We start from the raw sequence: 26,064 nt of genomic DNA, 5'->3' as shown, positions 1-26,064 counted from the left end.
CTCAGGTCTTCCACATTTCAGGCAGTTTCTTTACCAGCTGAGCCACAATGGAAGCCCTTGCTAGCGTGTGAGATGAGTGCAGTCGTGCCATAGTTTGAACATTCTTTGGTGTTGCCTTTCTTTGGAATTAGAATGAAAGCTGACCTTTTCCAGTCCTGTGGTTACTGCTGTGTTTTCCAAATTTGCTGGCATATTGAATCATATTAGGGACCAACTGCCCTTTGCAGGTAGAGCAGGTGCAACATCAGCCCTTCATCTGGGGGCTCTTCGTAGTGATGCTGTTGCTCACCTGGAGGAGCTTAAGAAAGAATCAAATCTGGAAGAAAAGAAAATTCCTGGGAGATTAAAAAAACAGCCTGTGATCTGTGATATTCTTAAATAGAATAACTTAAAAATGAGTTTCGTGTCACTGTACAACAGCAAATTCATAGACATGTGGAAGAAAGTGGAATAGTCATTGCATCTGGAAGATGACATTGTACCAGTAACCATCTCCCATGTTCAACTCAAGTTCTAAATTTAAGGGTAACAACCATGCCTGTTTGCTGTTTGTAGTCCTAACATTTCACAACTGAAACTATTTATCTAACAGATGCTAAAAAAGCAACAAGACGCACATCCTCTCACTGAGGAGGTTTGAATATAAAAGCAAGGTATATTCATCAAGCATGTCAGTAACTAGTTTAAATATCTTTTTAGTTAGATTTTGACTAGGTTAGCCCTAAGACTCTTTCAGTCTTCCATAGAAAACGAGTTTCAGCTGATATACGTTGGGGGTTTTAGAGAGATTGTTTTGTTTTGTTTTTAAAGCATGTATATTTCAGGGAGGACCATCAATCAGCAGCCTGAAGAGTGAGAACTCTTGTCTATACCTGTACCCCACAGAGGGTAGTGGGACAGGTTACTCTTGGTCATGAGGGAGACAGTGATGGTTAACATTTTCATTCTTTTCTGTGTTACTTTTCAGGGAGCCTTCCAGATAAAAAATTCGATGTGGATAAGCGAGCAATGAATCTCGGGGATTTTAATGATATCATGAGGAAGGATCGATCTGGGTTCCGTCCACCTAATTCCAAAGACATGGGAACCACAGATAGTGGGCCTTATTTTGAGAAGGTGAGTTGAATCCTTGGTTTAAGATAATAATTCATGAGAACCACTTTAGTTCCCATTTGTCTTTTGATAGTTAATTCCAGAAGGAAGCATAGAATTACTGAACTGAGTGAAAAAAAAAAAAAAAACAAGCATCACCTGCATTTGAACGGTGACATGAAAATAGTTGATACTGACAGGTGATTAGGCAGCAGCTAGAACCATCTGTCTTTAGAATGTGAGTATTGTGAACAAGGTCTAAGTTTTGGGGAATTTATGAAGTTTGGAGGGGGGTGTGGTCTGACTATAAGGAAAATGCACACTGAAAACATGTAGGAGAAATTCTAGAGACAGAGTTATCCTGAATTCTTTTTTCCGCTACTGTGCAATTACAAATTAAATTTTTGAATCTTGTGCAAATACCCTGTGTCTCCTAAGGCCTTGCCTTTTAGCTTTGTCAAGATGACCGAAAACTTTCTCCTTTGCTATTTCTAAAAAAACTCTGTTGTCTTCTTTTTCCATTTCCTTAATGATCTGTTTTTAGTTACGATGGTGTCTTATTCAAATTCTCAACTACCTGCTTTAAACAAGTCATTTATACCTATCTGTTGGGATTTTTAACATTTCTAATGGAGGAGGTCGTTACTTGTTTCAGAATACCAACTTGCAATATTGCTGGTCTTCAGAAGGCAGTTAAAACCAAAATTTGTAGATTTGGCACGTTTTTGACACCACTGATGCTGGTCCAGACAGCAAGCATATTCACAAGAAGATGACTTTGGCTTCTGTTTCAGCAGCCACATAGTTAGAGTCATCAATATTAGATCCCTGAAACTGAAATGTCTGGCAATTTTTATCATAGTGCAATGGACAGAATGTGTTACTAACTTAGAGGATACAAATCTATACCAGAGAGGATAACAGATGGTGTCTGTTGGGCAAAGTATGATGGTGATGATCAGATCCAAATTCTGTCCTCGTTAACTGCTAATACACTCTAACTTTGTTTGTTCCTGGTGTCTCTCTTTTCCCTTCTTGCATTCTGTTGCTTCACTAACCAACACTCATTGCGATTGGCTAACTGCTACTACTTTTCAGCTGACTTTGCCTTTCTCCAATCAAGATGGGTGCCTTGGGGATGAGGCTCCCTGCTCTCCTTTCTCCCCTTCTCCCAGCTACAAGCTGTCTCCCTCTGGTTCCACACTACCCAACGTCAGCCTTGGAGCAATCGGCACAGGGCTCAACCCCCAAAACTTCGCTGCTAGACAAGTAAGGAGGCCTCTCAAATTTATAACTGCTTGGCTGTGGCCTCGCCTTGGCCCTGGTCTGCAGTTTATTGCATCATTTGTCTGTCTTGGGAAATTTGTTGATTACTGAATGCACAGAATGATATTAAGTCTAGGTTTCTTATTTAGCTCTTTCAGCCCATAGAACTCATCTCTCTTCATGTTTCTCAACACGGATTTTATTTTAAATCTGTTTCTTTTGTCTTCCCATTTTTGGTCATAAGTTCACGCTTCATAAGTCAGTGAGTTGCTGGCTTAGGAACATGTTAGAGAGGCTGTACAGATACCTTCTATCTAATTTAGCAACATATTTGCCACTTTGAACATTAGATTGAATGGCAAATACTACCTTTGATGTCATTTCAATCTAATATAATTGCTAGTTAAAAAATAGCACCAAAACTAATAAGATTAAATATTTGCGGGTTATGGCAGCTTAGAAATCCAGTGTCTTCAGGTGTAAAATTGCTTAGGCAGAGGTAATTTATGTCTCACATAATGAAGCTTTGAGAAGACCACATCCTGCCCAGTGTTGGCTTCAGGCTGCAGCAGCACCTTTCCTCGGGTTGGATCTGCCAGTCCTCCAAGGAAGGGCTGTGCAGGAGAGCCACCTTGCTTTTGCAGGCTTGAGCGGATGCAGCCGGCCTCTGTCTGTCACCTTGCAGTAACTCTGTTGTAGTTTTTGTGAAGAAAGCCAGAAATCTAGAGACAATTCTGTTGCGACAGTGGCTCCAGCAGTATTTTCCTAGCCTTATTTCCATGACTACTTACTTGCCCTTCTGGCCTTCACCTCTGGATATCATGGAAAGACATTTAATTATCAGTTGTAACCATTCTGTTTTCCCATGATGACTTTCACATATAGATGAAAAGCTGGTATAAAACACGTCTTACTCCATAGTCCTCAAACTGCATGTAGATCTTTCATACGTTGATTCTTGGCTTAGCACATTTTGAAAAATGGATCATATTATGTCCATGTGTTCAAATTGGTTAACTCTGGGTTGGGAGTTACAGGTAAATTTTTGTTTTCTTCCTTTATATTTCACTCTTTTTCTTAACATTTCCGCAGAGGACGTGGCTCTGTATTGCTTATCTAAATAGAAAGGAACAGTTACATCAGTTTTGGTGGAGAGGAGGGCTCTTTGGGTTGAGGTATAGAAAATATAACATAGTCTTCACACTCTTGGTCAATGGTGATTATAAATATGCTCCCAGGACCACCTGATTATCAGATACTTTTAGTACATAAACTTTAAGTGACCAAACTCGCTGTGCACTGGACTCTTAAAAAAGGTCGTTCATCTTCAGTTTTTTATCTATGGATTGCCACAAAGTCCATTGTAAACCACGTTGATATATACATGTTCTATCCAAATAAGGTTATGGTTTTTTCACTCTGTTTTCGTGAAGAGTTAATATACTGCATAATTTGAAATTTAAGAGTTTGGTTTAAATCACAGAAGATTTTGATCAGCTTAATAACCTTGTTTTTAATTTATATACCTTTCTAAGTTAAACACTGTAGTTGGGGCAAATATCACCAATAATTATTAGGTTCAGGTCATCATAAAAGTCTCACACACAGCAGTGAACTTTTAGAAATATATATATATATTATATAAAGCTTTTGATGCCAGTTTCCCCAATCTCGAAATATAGTTTTTAAAAAGAGTGAATTTGTATGATTACCATTCAATACATTACTGTGCAAAATAGCTACTTCTGAGCCAAGGAGATGACCAACTTATGACGCGAAGGTTCCATATTGAAAAATGGTCCAGTGCTTCACTTTGTGTGGAAACATGGGCCTCATGTTGCCAGACATTGTTTCTTTTCGAGAGGTACTGGAAATAAATTGATTAAAAAAAGAGAGAGAGAAGGTGGGAGTTTCTTGGTGGCCTAGTGGTTAGAATTCCGGGCTTTCATGATCGCCCGGGTTCAACCCCTGGCTAGGGAACTGAGATCACACAAGCCGTGTGGCACCCCTGCCTCAAAAAAGGAAGATTTAACAGTTAATAATGAATAAAAATGATCTAAAAGGGTTTTATTTTTAAAAAGAGAGAGAAGGTATTTTTTTGTATAAACTTACATTGACTTAACCTTCGTTATTATCCATCAGAGTGCTTGGTGTGTCTTATGAGACACTTGACCATGAAAACCTAAAACCTTTGGTGGGAGTAGAATGGGCTCTTTGTACTTGGAATAGGAAAGTAGGAATTGATTTTACAAAAACTAAAAAAGCTAATATCTCTTACCAGAAAGAGGTTGAGATTTAAAATGACCCCTCCAAAGCAGATTGGGAGCCTTACAAAACATGGGTCTGGGGTTTAGCTGTCAGAAACCCCACCATCCAAGGACCCTCCCCTCCATGAATAATTGACATCTATTAACTAGGTAATTATTTGATAGTAAAGTGTAAGAATCATCTTAGCAGAATAGTCTTAGCAAAATAAGTGTTTTCTGTTTTCCTGGGAATGGTTAGTATTATAGGAGCTAAGCTCCTGAGTACTGCTGCTGCTAAGTTTCTTCAGTCATGTCCGACTCTGTGCAACCCCATAGACGGCAGCCCACCAGGCTCCGCCGTCCCTGGGATTCTCCAGCAAGAACACTGGAGTGGGTTGCCATTTCCTTCTCCAATGCGTGAAAGTGAAGTCGCTCAGTCATGTCCGACTCTTCACAACCCCATGGACTGCAGCCTACCAGGCTCCTCCATCCATGGGATTTTCCAGGCAAGAGTACTGGAGTGGGTTGCCATTGCCTGACTACTAGGGTCTCAGAAAAGTTAGAGCTGAACCATTTCACCTCAGAGTGACAAATTTGATTAGTAAGACAGGAGAGGTGCAGATATTGAAGTTTCTAGAGCTAAAGGTCTTTTCATGTTTAAACAGTCCTTTGGGAGATTGAAAATTCATGATGAACCTTCGAGTTTCTTTTATGAGATATACATAGATTTTAATTGCCATTTCTACTTTTATGTTCACTGTCATTTTTATTTTCAATGCTTTTAAGTTCATTAATATCCCTGAAGCAATCCCTTAACCTGTTTTGAATCATTAAGCCATCAAAATATCTTTAGTGCTCTAGAACTTAATGATGCCATTATAAAATTCTTCTGTAAAACTACCTAAATCCCCACAATTACAGGGATAAGAATGGTGGTGGTGACCTCAGCTCAGAGCCCACAGACTTGGTATAAGCAGTGGTGCAGCCGTCTTCACCGATGGTGTTTGGTGGGATGTTCGTTTTCAAGTGTGTGAAATTGGTGGGTCGTGGATGTTTGCAAATGATGCACTCATCCTACAGACCAGGGCTTGATTGAGTTTCTGGGAATACAAAGAGGGAAATTTGAAGCTGGTGGTGGAAAGACAGGGTGGATGATAACTATAATATGATTTGATGGTGGAGCCTATCAAAGAGTTTTCAAGTGTTTTGAAAACAGAGGTGGGCTCAATGAACTTGAATGTAAAATGAGGAAAAAGGTCTGGGGGAAGATATTCTTAATGAGGATGACCTCTGAGCTGGCACTTGCAGAGGCCGAGTGAAGATGGTGTAGAAAACTACATCAGGCAGGGGCAACACAGCATCAAGTCTTATTGAATATGGTTTCAAGGGCTATCGTATGTAGCCCCACTTTCTATAGCTCTCTGATTGGAACAGCCTTAGAAGTACCTCAGCAAGTTGATCCTCCAGAAATCAGGGACCTAAGCTTGTTTTTTCGTTTTTGACAGAGTTAAAACATTTTATTATACAGCCCTTCTTGTTTTTCTTTAACTGTTAGCTTTCAGAGATCAGGAAACGAAATATACTTCTGTCCCATTATCTCAATAGCCACATAATAGTCCATCTAATGAATGGCTGTAATTTTTGACTAGACTGATAGTCATACATTTGAATGAGAAGTCACAGGTGAGTAATACTTTGTGTGTCCCTGGAATGATTTTTCACTTTTTCCCTTTCTTCCTCTTTTATCTCACTCTAGGATTGATTTACATTTCCTCCTTTAGCAAAGAAGGGACCAAGGAGACCTAAGACAGGGAAGGGTGTTCAGATTGGGAGTAGGGTCCTCAGGGAGCCAGGCTCACAGTTGAGTGACACTGATTTTGTAATCAAACCAGCCAATTTAGAGAAGTTATATCATGGTATTGTTTTACAGCTAATATGATTCACAGTCCTGCATTTTTTACTCAAGTGCCTTTCAAATTGGGTCTCAGATTCTATAGTTTGAGAATAAATTCTGTAAACCCAATCTTAAAAAAGTAGTTATATAAATGTTACACTGCCTTTACCTTTCAATAACAACAAATTAGTGCTTTTTCTAACATTTGACAAAGTTTTGACCCTTTTGGTTTGTATCAGACTACAGGGTGGTGATGATATACCCATGATTGAATTTGAATACTTATTCTGAGGTCAGGAACTTTTTTCAGTTACAATGTTCTGTGATTCCATGGAACACAGGATGCTGCTTCTGAGGGATAGGAAACCTGAACTGTTCTTATGTGCATTTCCTCCTCGTGTTAACAAAAAGCCTCACTGTCACTGTTCTGTTCACAGGGTGGCAATCACGGTTTGTTTGGAAGTAGCACAGCACAATCGAGAGGCGTGCACACCCCCGTGCAGCCCCTGAATTCTTCTCCTAATCTCCGGGCGCAAGTGCCTCCCCAGTTCATTTCCCCCCAGGTGCGTACCTTCATGGATCCACAATTCAGAAGTCAAGTCCAGGTGGTTACCAGTTGTCAGCTCTCTGGTTTTGTGGGCATAAAGGAATAACAGGTACCCGTCTAAAGTGAAAAATCCAGATGCCAAGATCAAGATTTTTTAGAACAGGATGGCAAATCTTGTTTTTTGTCGTTGTTTTATCTTGCATACAAAGTAGATTTTTTGCATGAAAAACATTATGATTATAATTCCTTTTAGATCACCTGTATGTTTTTCCAATACTATATTGATTTTTTTTAATTGTGTATGATTAAAGCTACTCTATAAATTCTGATGCATCAATACTCAAAAGTTGGTTGCCCTCAAGGATTCAGGGAAGCGCCAGGTTCTGGGTTATTCTTAAAATTTTTGAGGAGATACATACTAAAATACCGACTGGGTTTAGAACTGGTGAGCTGGCAGAAACTCATTCACAGAGCAACTTCGCATAGGACAGAGTCCTTTGGGTACCATGGGAACCCTTTAGGGCTCTCCATTAGCAGGAGATGGTCAATGAGTTGTTCGGGGGTTTATAGGTGAGAGAATTGTGCCATCTACCGCATACTGCCCCTCATATCCCTTTGTGGGAAAAATAAAAGCTAAGAAGCTGGAGTAAGGATTCAGTGTGTGAATCAAGATTTAGAGCTTTGGGTCTGTCCCATCGTATAAAAGGGGTTAAGGTACTTACTAGATCCAGCTAACACATTGTGAAGGATAAGGTTCTGTTTGGGGTTTTTTTTTTTGATACATCTTTTGAGAAAGAAGTTTAACATATTTATTTGAAAAAAAATATTTATTTGGAACCATAATTTGTAGATTTCATATGTTACAAAACATTGAGTCTCTGTCCATCTTAGTAGAGAAGGAGTGTTGATTGTGCCCCCTGTTCCGTCTTCAGTCCTGTCTGGCAGTCCACTTAGGTCTCTCTCCTTCCCCTTCCCTCTGTCTCTGAGATCATCCATCCTTCAAGTCCCCGGTAGACAGAGCTGTTCCTGACTTTCCCAGCACTTTACAGCAGCAGCATCTTGACTCTTAGAGCACTTGCCAGCATGCCTGGGTGTCAGGCCAGCAGTCGTCCGTGGTGAGCCAATGTCAGTTGCCTGTTGGCAGTGCCGAGATGAAGAGGAGGCCGTCTCTACCATGGCAGCCTCCTGGAGTTGGTGGTGATGGTGGCAGAATAGTTGGCAGATGGTGTGCTAATATTGTATGGAAATGCTTAACAGGGTCGGGGAGCTGGGTGGGGCCTCACATTGGTAGTGGCATTGAAGCTGGGTCTTGAAGAATGAGTCAGTTCTCTGGGCATGGCCGGAGAAAAGGTGCCTCCCAGGAGACAGGAGTAGTTTATGTAGGGGCAGTAACATCTGGAAGAACATGGCCGTTGTGGGGAAGCACGGTTATCAGTTTGAGCTTGCGTAAGCAGAGGTGTGCTGCCTAGAGGGGAACAGGAAGGAGCTCGTCAGGAAGTTTGGGACTACAATTGGAACAGTTTTGTTTGCCTTGCTAAGGAGTTTGGACTTTGTCCTTTGGTCACCATGGTTGGTAATCATTATCTTGGCTGCTGTTTAAAAATACAGTTTCTGGGTCTTCCTCCATCTCCTGAGACACTGTGCCTTGGGACCTCATTACCCCCAGGTGATTTTTACCTTCTCACTAGAGTTTGGCTGCTCCTGCCAAAGACGGTAAAGTATTAGGCAAGATAGCACAGTGATACAGAAGACATGTGTGAATGACAGAATCACTAGAGCAAAAGAGCTCAGTCACGAAGCTAGTGCAGGAATCCAGGTACAGCTGTGGCTGTGGAGATCAAAACCTTCTTGTGAAGGTCACCGGTGATCTTTGTGTTGTGGATTCCAGTGGTCTGTTCCCCAGTTGCTTTTTACTCATGTATCAGCATTTCATCCAGTTGATCACTTCCTCCTTTTTGAGACTGTTCATTTGGCTTTCAGACACCCTCTGTATTGGTTCTCCATCTGCCTTTTCTTCTCTTGTCTACTTTACAAGTTCTTCCTCACTTCCCCCATGTTTAAACATCAGAGTACCCCAATCTCAATATTTGAACCTCTTCTCACCACCTACAGCTACTGCTAGGTGATCTCACCCAGTGGAATGATTTTAGAATACTGACAGTTCCAAAATTGTGACTTCAGCCTAGTTCTCTCTTCGCAACTCCACAGACTTCTGGCATCTTGACTAGGATGCCTTACAGGCATCTGAGGTGAACATGCCTGAAACAGAACTTCAGCTTCATCCCTCTCTCCCCTCAAGACATCCTCTTCTTCCAAGGACATGGCACTCTCATCCTTCTGGTGCTCTGGCCAAAGACCTCACAGCCTGCAACCAGTCCAGCAACAAATCCTCCCTTCACAACGTCATCCAGCATCCAACCATTCCCTCCCATGGCCGTGGTCTCCTGACTGGTCCCACCCTGCTTCATCCCCCACTTGCTGCCTCAGGTCTGTTTTCCACCCAGAGTTCAGACTCATGCTCTAAACCTGCACTGTCCAGGGTAGCCATTAGCCATGTGAGCGCTTGAAATGCAACTGGTGGGATGGAGGAACTTAATTTTTAGTTTTAATAGATATAAATTTAAATAGCCACACCAGGTTAACGACTACTGTACGGACGATGCAGCTGTAGAACATTTCTGTCAGCACAGAAAGTTAAGGTAACTGCTCTCCTGGCACCCTCTCTCACAGAGATTACAAAGCCAACTCTTTACTGTGGTCTTTGAGGCGCCTGGTTACCCCTCTGCCCCCACACCTGCTCTCCTGTTGGCTCAGGCCTCTCCAGCCACCTGGCCGGCCCCCAGTGCAGTACATACTTCTAGAGTGCTATTCCCCCAGATTGCCACATGGCTCCTTCTCTATTTTCTTCAGAGCTCTGCCTCAGCCCCACCTTATCAGGGAGGCTGTCCCAGGCTGTGTACATTACAGGACCACTGTTAACCCCCTACCTCCCACCCCCACCCCAGGAGTGAAGTAAGCTTCAGAGTTGCAGGACCTGTGTCTGCTCTGTTCGCTGCTGCATCCTGAAGATCCTGTAGAGTGTGTATTTTGAGTTCAGTAAGCATATGTCAAGTCACGGGAAGATGCATTTCAGAATGAACTAGAAAGTGGAATTGTTAGACAAGCACAGTTAACTTAGTCTAAGAGACTTGGGGGCTGCAAATCTCTTGACCGAAGTTGTCTGCTCTATTTGGAAAAGAAAAGTACTTGTGTTCTCCTACACTTTTGAAATGTGTTTATTTAGCAAAAAACATGGTTAGCTTTTATTTAATGCATAAGGAGGGCAAAATATTAGACAATGGAATCTTCAGGTTTTTTCCTGGCATTTACATATTTTAAAAGATGAAACAGTTGGGTAGGTTAAAAAAAAAAATTCAAGTAAAGAGAATATAATAACCACACTGAAAGTTTGGATTGTGCAGAAAAAATTCTTCCCAAAACTACCCTCCCACCCCACTGGAAGCAATGACAAGAGTTATATTTACACAATCTCCAGATCAGTCTTTGTTCATATTCAAGCACGCTTTTCACATAGTTGCATTCATGGTCACGATAGCCTGTTATTTTCGTTAACGTTGGGTCATAATAATTTCTCATCACTAAGACAGTCTTTGGGTCGATCATTCTTAGTGAAGAAGGCAAATGTTCTTTCAGGTAAGCTTGCTCCGGTTTGCCTTTACCCATTATTGAGTGTTATTTCTAATTTTTTCACTGTTGTAAGTTAATACTATGGAAAAATCCTTATACATTATCTTTGCCCACATTATTTCTAAATTTAGTTGCCCAGAATTAAATTTTGAGTCAAAGCACATGACCATTTAAAATTGATGAATATTATCAAATTTCACATCCATTCTAACCGATTTCTAGGGACAATCAATAATTAATGTAGATGTGGGAAGAAGACATCAAAACTCATCTTTGAGATTTTTTACAAGTGATCCAGACCATGGATTTTTCTCCCTTGTCTTATTCTTCCCCTTTCTCAAATGTTCCGAAAGTAACCTGTTCTAGGTTTTTGTCTTGGTTTTAAATGGCTGTCTTTTTGCACCTGTAATTCTTTGTTTAATGCCATATTGACTCCAACTTGAGCTTCACTTTCTCCAACGCAGCTGGAGATTGAAGGGCTTTTAAGCCAGAATAATTAATTCCCTGCTATGGAAATGTTCAGAGCTGCACTTTAATTACTCTGCAACCCAGGTATGATTAGCCACTTGCCCAGGAGCCCAGTGAAGCATCTTTCTAGTCCTTTTATATTCACTGGAGGAGGATAGTACTGTGAATCTGAAGAAGGGAGAAGATGAACAAGGCTAGACAAGAAGTCCTCAAAGGGCAACCTTAATTGTCTTTTCTTAAAAATTACAAATGAAAAGAAAAAAATCAGGAATGATGTATCTTTTACTTTTTAAATTTTTATTGTTTTATTTCCATTTATATTTATAAGTTTTTATTTTTAATTTATTAAAATGATGCATTAATAAATTTAAATTCATAAATTTTTATTTATTTATTGCTGTGTTGCTTTGTTGTTGCACTTGGGCTTTCTCTAGTTGTGGTGAGCAGGAGGCTTCTCACTGCAGTGGCTCCTCTTTTTGTGGAGCACGAACTCTATCTAGGGTGTAGGGTTTCAGTAGTTGGGACACAAGGGCTCAGTAGTTGCCCTGCAGCATGTAGTGCCTTCCTGGACCAGGGATAGAACCTGTGTCCCCCGCATTGGCAGGCAGATTCTTAACCACTGGGCCACCGGGGAAGTCCCTTGATAGTCTTTATGGCTGTCAACATATAGAACATATGAGATGCTGGCATTTAAAGCAAAGTGCAAAAATACTTTGTGTTAGCATTTCTTTACTTTTCTTTACAGTCTTTCTGTGTCTGTCTTTATATTGTTTCATGTTCCCTTTTTTGAACTTTATGTAATAAAGTTATACAGTATGTAACCTCTGATTTTTTAACTTCACATTGCTTCTAAGATTTTGATTTGGGCAATCGTGATTCATATTGCATTCTACTATATGAATATACCATCATTCATTTACCTATTGAGTGGTTTCCAGATTTTTGCTGTTTTGAGCAGTGCTGCTGCAAATATTCCTCTTGTTTGTCTCCTCAGATGAGTTTCTCTGGGGTATTTCTGGGTCATGGGCATGTTTTACTTTGAGTGGTGGTTTCTTTAGCTAATTGTGAGTAGAAGACGGCTGGGGGGTCATAGGCTCCTGGTTAGGGATGTCAGCTATTCTCAAGACTGAAGAGAAATGGTGATCAAGAGACCAGCCAATTTATCCAGTAGAGCTTTTAAAACTGAAAGAAGGGAGGAGAAATGACAGTTCAGACAATGGCTCTTTATTTTGGAAGCCAGTAGATTGGGAAACAAAATAAGCAAAGGAGATTTCCCCATGAATCATAGACGAAAGCTTTGGAAAGGAAGTTAGAAACAATGGTCATCAGTGCAGACAGCCTGAAGCAGCACATCCAGTGGGAATGTAACACGAGCCACATAATGGAATTTAAAGTTTTTAGTAGCTGCATTTAAAAGATAAGAAACTGGTAACATTAATTTAACAATATACGTTCTTTAGCCTGAGGGCTTCCCTCATAGCTCAGTTGATAAAGAACCTGCAATGCAGGAGACCCCAGGTTCGATTCATAGGTCAGAAAGATCCACTGGGAAAGGCGTAGTCTACCCACTCCAGTATCCTTGGGCTTCTCCTGTAGCTCAGCTGGTGAAGAATCTGCTTGCAATGTGGGAGACCTGGGTTCGATCCCTGGGTTGGGACGATCCCCTGGAGAAGGGAAAGGCTACCCCCTCCAGTATGCTGGCCTGGAGAATTCCATGGACCATAAGAAGAAACTGGTAACATTAATTTAACAATATATATTCTTTAGTCCAGTATACCTAAATTATTATCATTTCAACCTATAATCAACACTTTATATTAAAATTTTTACTTTCTTTTTTAAAAGCCTTTAGGCTTTCAAAGTCGCATCTTTGAAATCTGTTATGTATCTTACACTTAAAACACATCTTGGGGATTCCCTGGCAGCCCAGTGGTTAGGACTGTGCACTTTCACTGCCAGGGCCTGAGTTTGATCCCTGGTCAGGGAACTAGGATCCCACAAGTCATGCTGCATAGCCAAATTTTTTTAAAAATTTAAAACTATAAAGTCTAAAACACATCTCAACTTAGGTAAGCCATGTTTTTCAAGTGCTCAAATAGCTACATGAGACTAGTGGTTAACTTAGCAGATGGCACAGGCCTACCAACAAAATTACTGTATTCGTTTCTTTCCTAGAAACTGCTGCAACAAATGACCACAAACTGGATAACTTAAAACAATACACATTTATTCTCTCCCAAGTTCAGGAGTCTAGGCATCTGAAGTCAACGTGTCATGAGGGTTGGTTGGTTCCTACCGGCGGCTGCAGAGGAAAGTCTATTCCATGCCCGTGGCTGCTGGCAGGGCTTGGTGTTTTTGACTTGTAAATACATCGCTCCCATCTCTGCCTCCATATTCACATGGCGTTCTTTTCTGTGTTCTCTAGACTTTCTCTTCTCCATCTCTGTGTATTTTCCTCTTATTCTAAGGACACCAATCATTGGGTTAGGGCCTCTTGCAATCCAGTATGTTGTCATCTGAAACTTGATTTTGTCTATGAAGATTCTACTTCTGAATAAGGTCACATTCTCAGATCACAATTGCATGGGAATTTTGGGGGAACATGATTCAACCTAGTATGTTTGCTAAACCAAATGAATTTAAGATTCACACTGAAGGTAGTAAATACGATTTCATGAGTCACAGAGGTATAGTGGTCTAAGACTCTGGTTTCAGTGCAGTTCAGTTCAGTCGCTCAGTCGTGTCTGACTCTTTGCGACCCCATGAATCGCAGCACGCCCAGCCTCCCTGTCCATCACCAACTCGTGGAGTTTACTCACACTCATGTCCATCGAGTCAAATAATGGTGTAGGCCGTATCTCCACTCATAGTCTCCTTATCTGCCCCTGACCTCGCCCTCCCCCTGAGAGAAGGAAAAACCCTATTAATACAGTGAGCTTAGAACCAGTGTATCAGAAGACAGTAAGTTAAGTCACACTAGTGCCCATTTGGGTGAACTCAAAGGAGAGATGAAGAATTATTATTTGAGGGGAGTTGTTGAGGATCCCTCATGCTGGCCATTAAGCTGGTGCCGAGGCAGAGTGCACAGTCATGGTATGCTTGCTTTGAGCTCCTGTCTGCCAGGGGTGTAACTGTTAAAATAGAAAATCAAATAATGGGTTGGTTTGTTTTTTTTTTTCAATCTTTTTTTAATTGAAATATTGTTGATTTACAGTGTTGTGTTAGTTTCAGGTATATAGCAAAGTGGTTCCGTTTTCTATACCTACATGTCTGTCCTTTTCTCAGATTTTTTTCCATTATAGATTATTACAAAGTATTGAAGGTAGTTCCCCATGCTGTATAGCAGGTCCTTGTTGTTTATCTTTTATTATATATAGCAGTATCAAGGTTTTGGCAACACTCAGCATCTCATAGAGAATGGAAAGGAAGCATCTGAGAGAACCATTACTTTAAATCAAAATACTTTCCAAAATGAGAGAATTGACAGTTTAAGTGAAAGTGCTGAGGTCTTGGAAGGAAAACAAGTTGGTGAGCCAAGTATAGCAAATTTGAACTTGGATGTTTTTAGACTGGAAAGCGTCAAAGAAAAGATACACAGGTATTCTTGAGAATGTAGCAGAGACTAGTGACTCAAAAGTATTAGGAAGCAGAAGAATTTGGATCTGACTAATGTTAAAGAAAGATAAGATGGGAACACCCCATGTGTCTTCTGATGACTCAGTTTTTATAGGGGCATTTTTAAAAGACAGAAAGTAAGGGTATGCAAGCAAGGGTGAATGTGTGCGAGTGTCACGCTGGGGGGTTAAAACACAAAATAAGCCTAGGCTTGCAAAAACGTAGGCAGGTCGAAAGTGTCTCAGAGCTTGGTTTGGTGCAATGTGGTGACTGGGAAAGGAATCATTGCTTTGGACTCTTTGTATAAGGCTGACTAAGTGGGAATAAATATTTTTACTGCTTTTGTCTTTTCTGTTAAGAATAAGGGTTAAGATGAATTAAATCCTTCAACAGAGGAAGAATTTGTGAAAAGAATCGCAGAACCCTGTCTGTGATCTTTGAAGAATGCTGGGGGTCTTCAAGGAGGAGGGTTTAAATAATGACACCTCCCTCTTTTCTGCCCAAATTCTGAATTTTTAAGGCAAAAGGGGGAAGGCCTCCAAGGGCCTGAATGTCTCCTACGCGCTGCCGAGAAAGCTGATACTAGAGAATGCAAGCTTCCTAATACTGAATTCCAGACGTACCCCTTAGTAACTGAAATAGGGCAGTCCTCCCTGGGGGCTTGCTGCCAAGAAGTAAGGGAAAGAGGCCCCAGAGTGCTGTGATAAAGGTGTATGCCCCTCTGTTTGGAGCTTCGGATCAGAAACAGGAAAGAACTATCCCTCCCCTGCAAGGAAGGAAGAAGAATGGGGCCATTTCTTTTTTAATTTTTTTTTGAAAGAACAAGGAAAGTGGCTTGAAGACTGATGAACTTGGTGCCGATTCTAGGCAAGATTCTAGACAAGATGATCAAAAATGTGATTTCTGAGCACATGTACTAGAAATCAAGAATCATAGTTTGCTAACATGTTTGAACATAACCCATTTTCTTCACTGATTTTTGCTCAAAAAATGTTGGATTATAGGAATGATAAAGTTGTTGTGTCTCTATTTTGACAAGTCACTTGACAAGCTGTTTCTTTGTTTTAGATAAGATGAAAAAATATAGGCTAAATGCTAAAACAGTTGTGTTGATTAGAAATGATTGACTGTTCCTGGACTGATCAGATTGGAAGGACGTTTTTAGTAGCATGCTACTAGATTATCTTCAGCTCTGTCCAGTGTTCCCATCAGTGACCAGATGGGAAACACAAACTGACAATAAGTGAAATAATAGGTAGAAAATAACTTGGTGAAGTGACCATTAGTAAGTTAAAATATAAGCGAGGTTCATTCATCTTGTAGGTTTTATCAAGCATCTACTGTGTGCCAGGCATATAAAGATAAATGTAAGGTCCTAAGGCTCAGAACATAAATTAATAAAGTTTATAAACCCAGCTGCTTAAAAATTACATGGGAGAGTAAAACATATTTTAATAATTATAGATTTTAATAGACTGTGTGAATTGGGATATGATCAGCTATGATCAGAGAAGCTGAGATCTTAGGAACTGTTAAGAGCATGGCTTTTAAAAGATGAGTTCGTGATGGCAATGTCTACCCAGTATTAGACAACTTCAGAAAATGGCTTCTCTGTAAATGTGAAACTGAATGGGTTGAGAAATTGAATGATATACAGGTGAGAGAACTGACCCCAGTTAGCCTGGAGATGAGATGAAGGGTAGGTGTAATCATTGTTTGTGGACATCTGAAGAACCACACTGTGGAATAATAGGAACATGTATGGAGTGCATTTCTAAGCATTTGACATGGACTAACTCATAAAAACCTCAAACAGCCACTGAAGTTAATTTTATTCTTACTCAGATTTTGTAGATAAGGAAAGTGAGGCTCAGAAAAGTTAAGTAAGTCCCTTGCTCTGAGTCATACTGCTTAAAAATGGCAGGGCCATGCAGTCTGCCTGTAGGACTAAATTTTTGACCAGAATGCTATTGATATTAAGGGACTAAGTTTGTTCTCCATGGCATTCACTGATTCATTGGGTTCAGTGAATGTTTTTGGGGGGTTTTTTATTTGTTTTTATTTTAATTGGAGGCTAATTACTTCACAATATTGTGATGGATTTTGCCATACATTCACATGAATCAGCCATGGATGTACATGTGTATCCCCATCCTGAACCCCCCTTCCACCTCCCTCCACAGTGAATGTTTTTATAGCACATTTCCAGTAATAACTTCTAAGACGAAAGTTATGTTGTCATTTGTTTTTTTCTTGCAGATATTTTACTGATTGTAAAATTCATAATTATCATTGTAGAAAAGTTGGAATGTCTAAAAAGAGAATGAAAAAACTCCTATAACCTTCACCACTCAAAAGATAACCACTGTTAATGCTTTGGTGTATTTCTCCTAATTGTTTAATATTTTTCATAAACATTTTTCAAGGAAAATGTTGACAGTGCTTGCTTTAGCTTTATTGAGATTGTTTTCATACAACACACAAATTTTTTTTATTTTGATAAATTCTGAAAGTTTCTTTTCTTGGCTAGGTTTCTGCCTCAATGCTTAAGCAGTTTCCCAACAGTGGCCTGAATCCAGGTCTTTTCAACGTGGGGCCCCAGTTATCTCCTCAACAAATCGCCATGCTGAGCCAGCTTCCACAGATTCCCCAGTTTCAGTTGGTAAGTAGCAGATTTCCCTCCTATAGCCAAAAGGTTTTATTATTTTTATTATTATCATCACTTGCTTCATTTCATGCAAACTATTGAATGTGTTTAAGGGTTGATAAGTCAGCTCAACTCTTAAGCACACTCAGTTTGACCAGTAGGCCAGGATCTTGGTGGTACTTCCCTCATGGACACTGATTCCAGTAGGCCAGGATCTTGGTGGTACTTCCCTCATGGACACTGATTCGGCTCACAAACCCTTGCAGTTTTCCCAGTAAATTCACCTTAGGAAGCCTGGGTCCTCTCTTTCTCCCTTATTTTGTAGGCATGTCAGCTTCTCCTGCAGCAGCAGCAACAGCAGCAGTTGTTACAAAACCAGAGGAAGCTTTCTCAAGCTGTGCGCCAGCAGCAGGAGCAGCAGGTATGTGGCCTTGGAAGGGCCCCCTAGTGCTCTGTGCGGGAATACATCTCTGCTTAACCTCTGATGGCGGAAGCGGATATTGCCTCATCACGTGTCCGTTTTCCCTTGGGCCTCCTCCCTTCCAGCTGGCTCGAATGGTGAGCGCCCTCCAGCAGCAGCAGCAGCAGCAGCAGCAGCAGCAGAGGCAGCCCAGCATGAAGCATTCGCCATCTCATCCCGTTGGGCCCAAGCCACATCTGGACAACATGGTACCCAACGCTCTGAATGTGGGGCTCCCAGACCTTCAAACCAAAGGGCCAATACCTGGATATGGTTCTGGTAAGCTGTTAGCATGCAAACTGCCTGTTGAAAAATATCTGCCAGTCACGTTCTCAGCCTAAGGGTTGGACCTCCATTGCGCTATTTTCACAGCAGCCGTGCTGGGTCAGTAAATACTCTTATTCCTCTCTTGCAAGTGAGATACCTGATTTGTTGATATGTTTCCTGAAGCTCATCACACAATTAGCAGACAGCAGAGACAAGCTTCCACCTTCTCTGGGTCCAAAGAAGTCTTTTATTACTTGTGAGTGGCAGTCAGCTCTCCTACCACCAGGAATTTTTTAAAGCCCATTTGTACCTGCTGTGAGCGCTGCACTCGTCTGACGTTATAATCGAGTAAATTACGTACAAGTTGAGAGGCATTTAGCTCTATGGATAAAATTACCTTGAAAAAAATGAGGAATTAAAATTATCAGGCAAACCAATAAAATTCTTCTGATGTTAGTATTTCATCTGATTTAAATAGAATTAGCACAAGTAAGGTTATACCTTTGACATTCATCAGGAATTTGTTGGCAGGCGAGTCGTAGCTCTTTCAGAACTGGGGAACATGTTGTAAGCAGAATCCAACCAGCGAGGCAACGGTGATTTAAAAATAAAATACAAAAGTTAAAAAAGTACCACCCGCTACAGCGGGTCTCTTCTCAGATTGGCAACATTTCGATTTTCTTTTGGTAAGGACTTTACTGTTCTCTGCCATCTCAAAAACAAGGGTTTAGGGAGACTTGAAAGCTGTACTCAGGTGACAGAGGTGACCTTGAACAAATGGCCTTGCTCTCTGTGCTCTGTGAGGTGCCTGCTGGGGTGAGATGTCCACTGCCCACTGGGGAGGCCAGGGACTCCTTGATCCTGGGTAGTTTTAAGCGAATTAACGTGTAGATCCTTAAGTTCTACCAACTGTACTTTTTCTTTTAGAAAAAAAAATGCATATTTATTTATTTGTTTTATTTTTTGACTATGGTGGGTCTTCACTGCTGCTGCGTGGGCTTTCTCTAGTTGGGTCAAGTGGGGCTGCTTTCTGTCGCAGTGCGTGGGCCTCTCATTGCAGTGGCTTCTCGTTGCGGAGCACGGCCTCTAGGGCATTAGTAGTTGTGGCTCGTGGGCTCTAGAGCAGACTCAATAGTTGTGACACACAGGCTTAGTTGCTCTGTCATGTGGGATCTTCCTGGAACAGGGATCAAACCAGTGTCCCTTGCGTTGTAAGGTGGATTCTTAACCCACTGGACCACCAGGGTAGCCCCTGTACTTTTTTCTTAAAAATGATTTGCATGAGAACTGACTTTTAAATTCCATTTAACATAAAAGAAAGTCAGATGCTCCATCATCCTGTATCCTATCAGAGCATGATTCTCTGGAGCTCCAGACAAAGAGGAAGCCTCCCGTGATGATTATCAATGGTGCCCTCACCGCTGGGTTTTCAGTCCTCACCTTCTGAATCGTGTGTCCTGTTAGGGATGAGGCCTGACATAAGAGCCTGGGTGTGCTGGTGTGTGTTCAGTTGTTCTGAATTTAGACAGTGTACATGAGTGATGTGGGGACAGCAGTGCTTCTCTTCATCCTCCTTTGTCAAAGGATGTGTAGTTCTTGAAGTGGAATCCAGTCGTATAAAGCGAAGAGAACATCTGGAAGCCACAAGTGGCTTTTCCATGTGTTTCAAGAACACAGTTCTTTTTAGACCTTCTCAGTGCTCATCCTGAGGGCTTGTCTTAGTTGGGAAGAAAAGCACCTAGGAACAGCCCGAGCAGTATAGGTTAGTGAGACTGACTCTGAAACAGATGTTTTCATGGCGAATAGGTAAAGCCTGTGGATTTCCTTTAGAATGGGGTATGCACCAGTCAGTTAGTTGTTAAAAACCTAGAATCATAATGTATTTATTTCACTGACAGTCTTTATAACATCTTTACTATTTTCTACCGTCCTATTAAAAAGTAAAATTATGTGTTGGCTGTAAATCTGTTCATTTTCAGCAGTGTATGTATACTTCTCTTGTTTATTGAATATATAGAAAAATTTTATCATGTCTTATTAATCATATTGTTTGTGATTATTATACTTAACTATTCCTAATGACTAAAGGATCAGAGTTCAGTATTTATACATATGTACATTTACTGGATACATTTCATGGTTTTTTTAATATCATTCCTGTTTCATAAGTAACTTAAAAATTTAGTTATGCATTATTATCCAAATTAAGGAAAAAGAACATACTGACTTACTAACATTTTCCTCTGATAACTTAGTAAACAATGGATACATATTAATTGTGATATGACCACTTAGAATCTGCCTTACACAATGCATTTTGCAGTTTATTTCAGTTACAGTTTTTCTTAATTCATATTACCAATTTATTGGAATTGAATAACTGAGATGGAAAACAAGTCTGATTTGGCTCCCTATTTTGAATAAACTAAACCAATAGCTGTAAAGTTTTGATGAAAATATAGGTAAAGCATTTACACAGATTAAAGTTTTTTCGAAAAAGATGTATTAAAATGAATGTATATATTATGCATATAAATAGTGCCAAGTATAGCAGAGTAAAAAAGAAAAAAGATAACCTGCTAGGCTAAAGACTAGCAAGAATAATTAAAAATTTCTTAATGTTTTTTCTTAATACATTTTGATAAAGACTCTTGATATATTTTCTCAGAACTAAAGAGTCAAATGACTTTCATGACTGCTTAACTAACCCTTAGCTGATTGTTTTTGTAAAATAGTTTCTAATTTTCTGCTTTTAACAAAATGGAAGATACACCTAATTGAATTTTCAAGTGATAATGACCTATCTAAAAATTACGTTTTAGTATTTATCTTACTGAACTGGGAGAAGGAAATATATCCAAAAAGTAATGTAAAGAAATAATTGGTGTAATTACAAGGCTCCTACTTTTCTCATCTACATATTTGTGTAAGCTTTCTTAGTGCTTTATAAAGTCTACAAAAATTTTAAAAATAGGAATAGAATAGTGTGAACTAGATCAAGTCATAGTCACTAATATCTGGATAATCTAGATACAGAGTCATTCATCTTATTAGAAAGTGCACTTCCAATAAAATTTTACTTTTTATGTTTAAACTTTATCAAAATATGTAATATTTCTGTGTGTGGTATATCCAGTGAAAAGTAGAGATATGAATAATAGAGATTATTAAAATAGCAGAAGAATAACTGTATCCTTCCGGGGATTATGAAGTGTCAGCAACACACGTGCATGTGGACATGGACTAGAACAGTTGTGTTAAAGAGGCGACTGTGGATGATTTCTTTTATAATTTATTGCTTATTATAATGATTATGAAACCACGGATTTGTTTTTTCATCTACAACAAAGATAGCAGAAGTGGAAAATATAGAGCTGTAGACAAAGAGAGTACAGGAGTGATAAATTAAGGACCAGTTAATTTGAGAGTTTCCTCAAGGAGGTTAAGCCAAGCCTTGAGCCGAGTGGTAGTGATGAATAGACAACGAATTAGAGTGTGTGGCCAAGAAAGTCATTCTGGCAAGGACAGATAAGGTGGTCAAGGGCTTATATATGTAGGAATGATGAAGTAGATAAAAGGCATGTCCTGGTGAAATGAGGCCCTGGGAAAGCCATGGGCTTGTCTTATCTCTGATTGTACCTCAGCTCCTAACACAGAGCCTGGCACAAATTAGACTCTCCATAAATACTTATTGGACTGAATGAAATGGCTTGTTTGATTAGAAGTTCTGTGTCGGGGAGCTGGAGAATTACGTGGAGGCCACTTGATGAACTGAGAAAGTATGTGCTTAGTTGCTCAGTCATGTCTGACTCTTTGTGACCCCATGGACTGTAGCCCACAGGCTCCTCTGTCCATGAGGCTCTCTAGGCAAGAATACTGGAGTGGGTTGCCATGCCCTCCTCCAGGGGATCTTCCCGACCCACAAATTGAACCCAGGTCTCCTGCATTGTAGGTGGATTCTTTACCATACGAGCCACCAGGGAAGTCTGTTGATGAAATGGCAGATCAGGTCTGTATTTTCCTGGATCTAGATGTGTGAAAGCTCATGAGCCGTGCAAAGGTCATGAGTGGAGTGCCATCTACAATAGCCTCTAGAGCCCAGAATTTGCTTCATCCTGATTTGTTGAGCACATTCCATCCTCACATGAGGCCAGTCACTATGTGACATCGAAGAAAGACACAGAGTTACATAAAACCTTGCATTGATTTTCCTCTCATAGTTTTGGGTTTGTAGATTGAATCTTTCAAGGCACTTTTCTCTCCTTTTTGCCTTCTTTATCTTTAATTCCTTTTCCCTTGCCAAACCTTGTTGTTTAATTGTGGTGCTGCCATGTCTGGGTAGCATCGGATCTCCAGGTTTCTAATGAGAAAGATGCCCGCTTTATCCAGGGTTCCAATGAGACAGCCTCAGACGGTAGGAGAGTTAAAGTGGGTGTGGCATGGTGTCTGGCCTGGCTGGAGCCACACATCTGCTAGGTCAGAGGGAACTTCCACAGGACCCTGTCCTGAGGCATGCTGGGAGCCCTGCCGACCTTCTTGGGTGCCCGTGCTTGCATGTTATTGCTCCACTAACTGTAGCTCGTTCTCCTTTTTCTGTTTATTTTTTAAATGTATTTATTTATTTATTTATTTGGCTGTGCCAGGTTTTAGTTGTCGCATACGGTTTTAGTTGTCTTCTAGTTGCAGCGTGTGGGATCTGGTTCCCTGACTGGGGACCAAACCTAGCCCCTGCATTGGGAACGTAGCGTTCCCAATAGACCACCAGGGAAGTCCCCCACTTTTCTGTTTTTTATTAATTATTCTTCCCCTCTCAGTTTCAGCTATTTATTTTAGTCCTTTATTTTTCTTTTTTGAGCAACAGTTTAAAAAGTATTTAATATATTCTAACCTAAAACTGATGGTGTACCTTGTGAGGCTCCATCAACAAGCCTCTCCTGTGTGGCTTTAACCTGTCCAGCCCTCTGCAGTGGGAAAATCTTACTGCCAGAGCCCTCGCTAACAGCCTAACACTTGGGGGCACACTCTGAATCTCTCACCAGTTGCCTGTTCAAGCTTTGGGGTCTTCGTCATTGTATAAAAACTTCTTTCAAATTGACCTCCCGTGGTCTACCCCATTCTTACACTGTCAGTTCTCTTTGTAGAATACAAACTTAGTTCTCTCTCTCACTTGGTAAAAAATTCTTTTATCTCCTATCTTTGCGGGGGGGCGGGGAGTTCTGGACTCCTTGGCCTGACATACGTAAGACCCTCCAAGCTACGGCTCTTCATCTCTCCCCAGCTCACTGCATCCATAGTCAGCCAAGCATTGGAGTTACACTGGGCTCCTCATCATTCCTTAAGCACCCGAGATTGTCACCAGTTAGAGCTTCGCACTTGTTTTTCTTGACTCACTCACCCTCCTGCCCTGGGCCCTAGATCAGCTGTCCTTCTGCAAAGCCTTTCCTCCCCTAGAGACCTTACCACAACTTTAGGGCTGCTGTTGCACCATGTTGGTTTGTTGTGTGGACATTATCTCAGTTGGAGAACGGCTGGTCCCACATTCCATTTGACGCAAACCTGAGCTGAATAGATAACGTGAGTGCACACGTGCCCTGAGACGTTCATGAGATGACATCGTACGTGTTTTCATACCTGAACAGAGTCGTCCCTTTTGTAGCAGTCAGGAGCCTACAGCAACAGTTTGAATCAAAATACCTGTTTCTGAGTGAAGAAAACTTCATGTGAATTGGTCTTTTAGTGACAAATGAAGCCATTTTTGGGTTCTGCCTCAGACCTCTTGGTTACTGATACTAGAAACTGATTTTTTTAAAAAAAGACCTAAAATGTGCTTCTCCATTTCAGGCTTCAGCTCTGGCGGCATGGACTACGGCATGGTTGGTGGGAAGGAGGCTGGAACAGAGTCTCGCTTTAAACAGTGGACCTCCATGATGGAGGTGCCCTCTGTAGCCACACAGGAAGCCAATATGCACAAAAATGGTAAGACACACAGAGCCTCGTGACCTGGCGCTCTTCCGATCCTCAGAGGCCTTGACACAGGGTCCTGTAAACTTATTCTGAAGCACAGATCTTCAGCTTTTTCTTAAACAGTCCTGATTTCCGTCCTCCCACCCCTACCCCTGCCGTGATCACCTATGAGAGCAAGATTGGGGTTATGAGTATTTCAAACTGTAAGAAACTTAAAGTGCTAGTTGTACTTAAGGAAAGCAAAATTTCCCACCTGCAGCAGGATCAAGAGCAGTATCAGTGAACTTGAGCTCCCCTTAGGGTAAAACCCTAATAAATTGCTTGAGAGAACAGAATCTGTTTTCAGAGCTACGAGAGAGATCACAGTAAATATGTATCATGTTGACTGTTTCAACTCTTTGATCTCCAGAAGATGACTAATCGATCAGCACATGAGGTCTGGACTTTGCACCAAGCTTTCTTGTTCTTTATGAATTACAGTGTCTGCAAGACAGCAGTTGAAGGTCTTGCAGGCTTTGGTCGTGAAAGTGGGTCAGCCCTTCATCTCTCTTAATTCTCTGTAAGAGCATCTCCATTTCCCTGTGAAACGGATAAAAGGTCTTAGGACCTTCCTTTAGCCTTTGCTTCAGTGTTTGTTTCACTTGTCAGTAATTTACTTGGACTCGTCTGTATCCATGAGAACCAAGTGTAAATAGGTGTCGGAGTGGCTCCTGCAGCAGCTTCCTGGAGCCTTAGGCCCATTAGTCTGGAGCCTTTCAGGGTTCTTTTCTAAACCTGCTCTTTCAGGTGCCCTTCTGGAGGCTGGTGAAGTGGTCCTGTGGAGCTGTCTGCCTGCTATCCCTAAGTATCATCATTTGATTTCGTATTAAGAGTCAGGAATGGTTTATTGAAATGTCCAATCTGTTTCTGAACTGAATAATCCAAGCTCTGCATCTCTAGCTTTGGGCCCTCTGGCTGCTTCTTTAGGCTTGTGATTCATCAGGACCCTTGTCCCTAAAGACATGATAGGTGTGTGATTATAAATGCACGTGAGAAGTGGTCTTGAAGGTAAAATACTCGCTTGCCATTTGAGAGCTTACAGGTCACGTTTTCCCCATCTCCTGAGCAATCCCCAAGATAATTGAGCTTTTCGTTTTCTGCTTCTTCACTGTAATGTGCCTTTGAGTCAGGCTCCTACCAGTAGCTCCAGAAAAGCAGATGAGTTCTTAGTGGAGCATGAAGATTGTTTTGAGAATACTTGTGCTAGGCCACACCAAGCAGATTAATCAGTCGCAAACACAAAAAAAGTTTTTTTTGGTTTTTTTTGGCCATGCCATGTAGAATTCAGGATCTCAGTTCTCCAACCAGGGATTGAACTCATGCCCCCTGCAGTGGAAGCATGGGGTCTTAACCACTGAACCTCCAGGGAAGTGCCTACACAGTTATTTTAATACCTTACCCTGGAAGTAATTTTATCTGTTTATAAGCTGCATCCTTAGAGTACATCAGGCAACACAATATGGCATGTAAAATTCATTCGAGAAATAAGTAGAATGGTATCTTACAGAGGCCACACTTTTCATTTAAAGCTCATTTTTTGTTAGTTTAAGGAAATTACTAAGCTTTTAATTATTTTTTTCTTGCCTCCCAGCACATAAGATGCATGGAGGGGACACCAACAAAACCCCTGAAACACTCTGAGGAGAGCAGTTCTACAAAGGATTTGCTGTTCTTCGTGTGTGGGGCCCAGGAGCTCAGCACTGCAGAGTTCACGGCTGGTCTTGTGCTGGCAGAGACTGTCAGCAGGAACGCCGGCTCACTGCTCTGGAATTTAAAGCAATTGCAGATGCTTTTCTCTCCAGCAAGCTCCCTCTGTTTACTCTGCTTCTTCCCCTAAGCTAGGCCTGATCGACACTTAAGGACTTGAGGGGG

The 26,064-nt window shown here is 41.0% G+C and overlaps 1 protein-coding gene across 7 annotated transcripts in view; it reads left to right on the top strand.

Moving 5' to 3' along the window:
• The window catches only part of TNRC6B (trinucleotide repeat containing adaptor 6B), a 242,216-nt gene that overhangs the window by 205,514 nt on the left and 10,638 nt on the right, over positions 1–26,064 (top strand). For all 7 annotated transcript variants that reach the window (XM_061124487.1, XM_061124488.1, XM_061124481.1 and 4 more), the window contains 6 exons: positions 968–1,116; positions 6,936–7,061; positions 17,346–17,477; positions 17,788–17,883; positions 18,009–18,201; positions 24,031–24,165. In XM_061124487.1, coding sequence (XP_060980470.1) covers positions 968–1,116; positions 6,936–7,061; positions 17,346–17,477; positions 17,788–17,883; positions 18,009–18,201; positions 24,031–24,165 — 831 coding nt within the window. The remainder of the gene's footprint in view (positions 1–967; positions 1,117–6,935; positions 7,062–17,345; positions 17,478–17,787; positions 17,884–18,008; positions 18,202–24,030; positions 24,166–26,064) is intronic.

This window comes from Dama dama, chromosome 22 (genome assembly GCF_033118175.1).
Source record: "Dama dama isolate Ldn47 chromosome 22, ASM3311817v1, whole genome shotgun sequence".
Taxonomy (NCBI): Eukaryota; Metazoa; Chordata; class Mammalia; order Artiodactyla; family Cervidae; genus Dama; species Dama dama.
This window is presented reverse-complemented; position numbering and strand designations above follow the sequence as displayed.